Genomic DNA, 7,178 nt, shown 5'->3' with positions numbered 1-7,178 from the left:
CACTTGGATTCGCATCCGTCTTTGCTGGCCTTTAGGTTTAGGGGACTGAAGACAGATGTTGGCATCCCTTTTCTCCTCCTGTCTGGTAACCATAAAGAAAAACCATTTAGAGCGTTGCAATTTGTTTCCCGCCGCAGTAAAACCTTGTACACATTTATTTTCATTTCACCCTTGTGCACAAAAAAGTGCACACTGGTCACCAAGGGCCCTTCTTTATCAAATACGCATTGTACAGCATACAACTGCAATAAAACTATCAGCCCTCCCCATAAAGCTATCACCAGGTTTCACCGTAGGTCCCGCTGCCTGCGCTCCCGACGTCGGCGCTTTCCGACGTCCTCTACGCGCAAACAGCTGAGACGACCCTGAGACTCACCCGGTACAGACGCACAGGCCGGGCTGGGGGCCGAGGCCCCTGCCTAATCCATTATGGCTTCCGCAGCAGTTTAGCGCGCAATAAAATAGGGTGGCAGTGGAGAGCGGGCGCCATCCACTCCCCGGCACTAGCATCGAATTAAACCACTTAGTTTGGCAAACACTGAACGCCTAAATGCCCCTATAAAGACTTTATGAGTTTGTTACTTTAATTACTGACTTGTTACAGAGCACATAAAGGGGGTAATGAATGCAATAAAACTAATTATCTACACATTTAATTCATATAAAATATCCAGCGTTTGTTTACACCACACGGCGATTCAACTAAGCATTCCCCCTCTTGTCCACCGAGAGGAAGGATTTAATGAAATAGTTTCCCTTCTTCTGCTACAGTCTAACGAACCAAATGAAAATTACCCTCCGCTTAAATCACGGGGCCACTGAGGTCCACAAATCACGTCTAGCTTCCTTGTCTGCGCTTCGCTGGCAGCACGCAAGAGCCTGAAGAAGCAGAGAAGGAAGGTGCCCGGCCCGGAGTCTTTCCCTGGGCGTTTAAATGGCAAGGGCTTCGTTCCGTGCTGTCTGCACACCGAAAGGGCAGAAGGACAGCAAACCTTCTTGAGCACCTGAGAAAAGTGGAGGCTGGGGAAAAATGACGGGGAGCACAGGAGAGGAATTTAAGAGGAGACCCATTTGGGTACACTTCATGATGCCTTGGTAGTTAGTGCGTAATTAAAACGAACAACCGCACGGAATCTCCAAATCCACGCAGTGCAAACTTGCGCTAATGCAGGCAGACAGGGCACTGAGCTCAAAGAACACAGAGAATCCAGATATTTACATTTAAGAGCTTTACTTAGATTTTTAAATTTTAATTTATTTTTATCTTTTAAGCGGCTATATTTCCGTGTCTTTCCAAAGCTCATAAAGCTGCAAGGAAAAATAAAATTGATAAGAATCTCTCTCTCTATTTTTTTCACCCCTTATACTGGGTGTATTTGAAAGAAATCTGCTTACGCTTCACACAAGCCCCCTTGGCCCACTCACTCTATGTTACAGGGTGCTTGAGTCTCACCAATGTCCCAGTCCTTTATAACATTTCATGCACTTCAGGGGGTAGGCTTGTTGTTAAATTGAGCGTGTAACACTCTTACAAAACAGGTTTTCTATGACATCAAGGTTTCTTCTCCCTAACCAAGGGGAAAAAAAAAGAGAAGGACCAAGAAGGGGGACAACACACACACACACACACACACACACACACACACACTATCTCAATTTATGCCTAAGGTATATGATCAGTTAAAAAGGCTTAAAAGCTCGGGGAAATTGGATCAGGGAGAATCGTCACCCAACTTTCATTATTTCCAAGTAGTGTGATTGAATTAAAGGGCAGGGAGCTGGTTAGAAGGGAGGATCAGGGGCTCAGTGCGTAATGGTGTGGTATTAAATTCTAATTAGAGATGCAGGAATCAATGATAGGGAGGTTGGACAGCTCAGTTCCCCAGTGCCAGCCCAATAGACGGATGAGTTATTGTCATGTAAAAAGCGCCAGCAATAAGACCAACCGCTTTGCTATTGTCCAAGTGGAAAGAGCCAAGTTTATTATGAGGACTATATGCTCTAGAGACCTCAGACAAGGCATCTCATAGGAGGCTTTTTCATAAAACTAGGCTCTGCTGGTAGTAAGGAGGCCAGTTTGGAGGCAGGCGTTGAGCTGTGCACATCTCCCCACTCCAGCCACCTTCTCCATATCCATCTTTTATTTCATTTTTCCACTTGGCTGAGCCATCCAGAACCTTTTCAATGTATAAAATGGAATATTCTTACCTCAATTCCTCTGCCTACGAGTCCTGTATGGCTGGGATGGACACCTCGAGCCTGGCTTCAGCCTATGCTGACTTCAGTTCCTGCAGCCAGGCCAGTGGCTTCCAGTATAACCCGATAAGGACCACTTTTGGGGCCACGTCCGGCTGCCCGTCCCTCACTCCGGGATCCTGCAGCCTCGGCACCCTCAGGGACCACCAGAGCAGTCCGTACGCCGCAGGTAAGGACCGCCAGCTCTCTCCGCGGAGGAAGCCGCCTTTCCTCTCGTATATAGGAAGCCTTGATTGCATTTGAAAATGGAAATGTGTTTAGTATTTACCAAACGAAATTTGCTTACACAAATGAAAGAATTTATCACGTTAGAAGCGATTGCAGGGAGGGGTAATTCACTTACAGGGTTACACTATCCTAGTCACACCCGAACCGCCAACAAAATTATCTTAAGCTGCCAAAATGATAGGCATAATTTATTTACTTTGCGATGAGACGTAAAGCTTAGAAAATAATTAAATAACAAAGAGTAAAGCTCATTACTGGCACTGTCTCTTTTTTTAAGAACCGACAGCGGCTCACACCTCTTTAGCTGGTCATTTTTGTGATCGTTTCTTTAATTTATTATTTTTTTTTGCAGCACTTTCCCCCAACTTTTGGGCCGCGTCAACTTCTGAGAATTGAAAAGTTACAACAGTGGGAGTGTTTGGTAACTTCTCCCTTGGCTCCTTGATATTCCCACTGATGTTTTTGGACATTTTTCCTGCTGAAAACACTATCCCACGTCCCGGGCCTCAAGCCATCTCCAGTGCGCTATTCCAACGCACCCGAATGCACTTGTGCCGGAAGGGACTCTGCCAAAGCCCGAAGTTTGCGCCCCTCTTTCTGTATAAAACTAATCTGTTTGGTTTTTCCCGGCAGCTCCTCTCTGCTTGCCTGCATTAGAGTGTCTGCAGCGGCTCCCAGGCGATCTGACCTTGGAGTACCCGCTTTCGCGCTCCTCGCCCCGCGGCTGCTAACTCCCTGTCTCTGTCACCCTCTAGTTCCTTACAAACTCTTCACCGACCACGGCGGCCTCAACGAGAAACGCAAGCAGCGGCGCATCCGCACTACTTTCACGAGTGCGCAGCTCAAAGAGCTCGAGAGGGTCTTCGCTGAGACTCACTACCCTGACATCTACACCCGGGAGGAGCTGGCCCTGAAGATCGATCTCACTGAGGCGCGAGTCCAGGTACCCAAGCCCGGAAACTGACCCTTCTCCGCCGCACCTGTCCGGGCAGCGTCGGTGTGAGGGTTAGGGGTTGCTCTTGAGAGAAATCCCGGGGTTTCGCATGAAAAGGGCCAGGGAATACAAAGCTGGTCTGAAAGGTCGGGTTAGGTGTGGTTGTGCGCACTAGGGAGGGTCAGGGCTCTTGGCGATTTATGCACGGCTGCAAAGCGTTTCCCATCGGAACAGAGGAATTCAGGGGGCTTGAGACAGGAAAGAGCAAGCGACAAGTGGAGGCAGGAAGCTCCCTGAGGGAGGAGTGCAGACTTTACCCTCGTCTTATAGGTACTTTTGCCCAATTCCACCTACCTCTGGCGCTTGTAACCTGGCGCCATGGCATATAGGTGCTTTTTCCTGGAAACTGATTTGTAGTAGATTGCAAAGGCCTCATGAAGGTCGGGTACCAGAGTTTACCCTAACCTGTTAGGAACAAACGTGTGCTCCGGAGCATGTCACGGCCCTTCTCCGGATGGCTCACCTTCACCCTTCTGGCTCACAGGCCGGAGATGAGCAGCCGGCACCAAACCCTCGTTCTACTAATTCAAGTTGAACTCTGAGGCCTAGGGGTAGATGGCCAATGCACAGTTGCTCAAGAAGCAAACTGAGCCAAGGCACACTCCAAAAAGGCTTCCAGTTTAGGTCCTTCCTGCAACCTGAGGCCTTTTTACCTCTGCTGGAAGGCGCCATTTCCCTGGCATGCTCAGGCCCTGGGAAAGATTCCCCAAAGATGCACTAGCAGCACGGAGGGCAGATTTGGCGGGCTGGGCGCGCACGACGGCGGGGAGCAGGTGTGAAGTCCATCGTAAAAGGGACTTGGGCCGCCTTAAGGGCCACTTTTCTTTCCCGTTTTTCTTTCTTTCTTTGTCCCCCTGCTTCATCGTCTCTCTTCCCCTCTGGGGCCAGGTGTGGTTCCAGAACCGCCGCGCCAAGTTTCGCAAGCAGGAGCGCGCAGCGGCGGCCGCGGCGGCGGCGGCCAAGAACGGCTCTTCTGGCAAGAAGTCCGACTCCTCCCGGGACGACGAGAGCAAGGAGGCCAAGAGCACCGACCCGGACAGCACCGGGGGCCCGGGCCCCACTCCCAACCCCACCCCCAGCTGCGGGCCGAGCGGCGGCGGAGGCGGAGGGCCGAGCCCCGCGGGCGCTCCGGGGGCAGCGGGCCCCGGGGGCCCGGGGGGCGAACCAGGCAAGGGCAGCGCGGCGGCGGCTGCAGCGGCGGCGGCAGCAGCGGCGGCAGCGGCGGCGGCGGCGGCGGCTGGAGGCCTGGCGGCGGCCGGGGGCCCCGGACAAGGCTGGGCTCCTGGCCCCGGCCCCATCACCTCCATCCCGGATTCGCTCGGGGGCCCCTTCGCCAGCGTCCTATCTTCGCTCCAAAGACCCAACGGTGCCAAAGCCGCCTTAGTGAAGAGCAGTATGTTCTGATCTGGGATCCAGGGAGGCGGCGGCGACAGCGGGCGAGCCAGGGCCCGGGCGGGCGAGCGGGTAGGTCCAAGGCTATTGTCGCCGCTGCTGCCGCGGGCCTAACATAATCGAGATACGAATAACGAGAAAATGACGTCGCCTCCATTTCAACCCCACCCCTATCCCCTTCCTCAACCCCAAGCAAAGCAAAACAACAAAACACTACAAAAACGGCCCGGCTTCGCGCCTGCCTGGGGCTCCAGCGAGCCAGGGCTCCGCCTGCGGACCGGGCGGTGAGCAGAGCAGCCTGGACTCGGGCGCTCTCAGGGGGCTGGGTCTGCGAGTCGGGTGTGTGTCTGTCTCGGGGATGCTGACTGCGGCCGGGCGGGCGAGAGACGGGGAGAGATGGGGCCCGCAACCAACTCAGTGACTTGCTTTGAAAAAGACAAAAGGAAAAATATGAAAAATTCGGAAGGCAGCATCCATCTAAAAAAAATGAGAAAGATCTGAAAGATCCAAGGTAAACAAAAAAAGATAAAGTAAAGGGGCTCGTGGGGAGAAGCTGCAGCTGGCGGTTGGTCTGGAGGGCTCAATCCCATGAACCCCTAAATTCGCGCGCTCCTGACAGCACAGACTCATTAGGGGCTCCTCTTCGGGGGAGAATAGAGATGCTTTTCCAACCCTCCTCCCCCTCGTGTCCTCGAGTTCGGACCACTTGCTCAGACTGTCCTGGCAGCCAAAGTGACTTTCTCATGCCCGGCTTCTCTGTCCCCAGCGCGCCGGACACCGTCCAGCCATTAGCGCATCTGAATCTCACTCCGGTGCAACTCCCAGCCCCGATTCTCCGAAGCCTCTTGGCCCTGAACGATGCCCTATACATGAGATGCCTTTTCATCCACAAACTCTGCAAACTGTGTCTCCTAGTCACAAGTCTCCTTTTTTTTCTCTTCCGCCACCCCCACCGGGCGTTTTCTTCTTCCACCAGCTTTTACTGAACTTTTTGGCACTGCTTTGGATTGGAGTCAATTGCGGTCCACTTAGCTGGCTGCAGAGAAATCTACGGAGTAAGGAAAGGCACACACATGTTTGCAGAAGTGTCTCAGTTTGCATTTCTGTTTGGATGATCCGAACTGGACTCACATCCTGTAGGGTGGATGGACTGTATATTGATGATTCCATTCTTTGCGCAGTTTAGACATCTCTGTTGGAATTTGGTTTTTTGTTTTTATTTTAAAAGGCACAAACTATAGATATTAGTTGAATGTTGAGGCTTTAACTTTTTCGGTGTCTTTCTACAACTGTGTTCTGTGACTCAATTGTATCGTGTTAATATCAGTACAGACCGTCTCCTCTACGTGACCGTATAATGTTTTTTCTTCTTGTAGTCTCTATGGTGTGTCTCTATGGCGTAATAAGGTTCTCACGGGTTCAATTCCTTTGTGTTTAGAGAGACCACGCTTCAGACAATGGTATATATTTTTGTTATCAGGTGCATGTCTGTCTGATTTCTTTTTTTCTTCTCGTTGGACTACGTTTGTGAACATAATCATAAATTATGTTTCAGATTTTCAAATTTATTTATATGTGTTATAATGAATGCTTCTATTTAAAAGGGAAATATTTCTACATGTGCATATAGTTTTCCAAGAGTGTACCATTAACTTGATTGTTGATAATAAAAACAAAAAGCGAGTCTAAGCAATTGAACTCTTCTGGCTTTTTCTTGATTCATTTTTTGCTTGCTTGTTTTTTAAATTTAGAGATGTTAAGAGAGGACAGAGGAAATTGTATTAAGCGGAAAGAAGCCTGCACTGGCTCTGTTAATTTCGATGGGTTGGGTATTTAAACCCATGCATCCAAATCTAGAATTTAGTACTCGGGATGGCAGACAGTCTTGATTCTTCTGTTGGTGCTTGTTTCCCAGTCACTGGGAGCAAAAAAAGCACCAGATGTTAACAAAAATGTTCACATGGTGCTGAAGCTGCAGCTGTGGGCTCAGTGGTATCCCAGGTGGGATTTGGACATTGGTCTTGGGGTTGGACTTGAAAGTGCAGATTCTGTGTGCAGGAGCCTGCACAGGACCCATCACATCCAGTGATGTCTGGGTGGTCTAGCCTCCCTGAGCCCCACAGACTGCTGGCCACCAGAGATATCTGAGAGTCTCTACATGGGCAGATGGATCAGAATGGGGGCCCTGGGCTCCAGGGCAGCTCGGCAGCATTGATGTGTTTGGGAGAAATAAAACCACTAGAATTTAGGAAACACTGTGTATAACAGGTTGTGCTTTCATGCATTATCTCATCTGTGCTTCCAAATA

At 50.4% G+C, this 7,178-nt stretch overlaps 1 protein-coding gene across 1 annotated transcript; it reads left to right on the top strand.

The window, feature by feature from the left end:
- Nucleotides 1-1,870: 1,870 nt before the first annotated feature.
- Phox2b (paired like homeobox 2B) lies at nucleotides 1,871-6,548 on the top strand. The gene is made up of 3 exons (XM_021262259.2): nucleotides 1,871-2,425; nucleotides 3,240-3,427; nucleotides 4,367-6,548. The coding sequence occupies exons 1-3, from the start codon at nucleotides 2,185-2,187 to the stop codon at nucleotides 4,880-4,882; spliced, it is 945 nt and encodes a 314-aa protein (XP_021117918.2). The 5' UTR covers nucleotides 1,871-2,184; the 3' UTR covers nucleotides 4,883-6,548.
- Nucleotides 6,549-7,178: the final 630 nt, after the last annotated feature.

Source organism: Heterocephalus glaber, unplaced genomic scaffold (assembly GCF_053883595.1).
Source record: "Heterocephalus glaber isolate CG9 unplaced genomic scaffold, H.glaber_assembly_v1.0 deba00001509, whole genome shotgun sequence".
Lineage (NCBI taxonomy): Eukaryota > Metazoa > Chordata > Mammalia > Rodentia > Bathyergidae > Heterocephalus > Heterocephalus glaber.
This window is presented reverse-complemented; position numbering and strand designations above follow the sequence as displayed.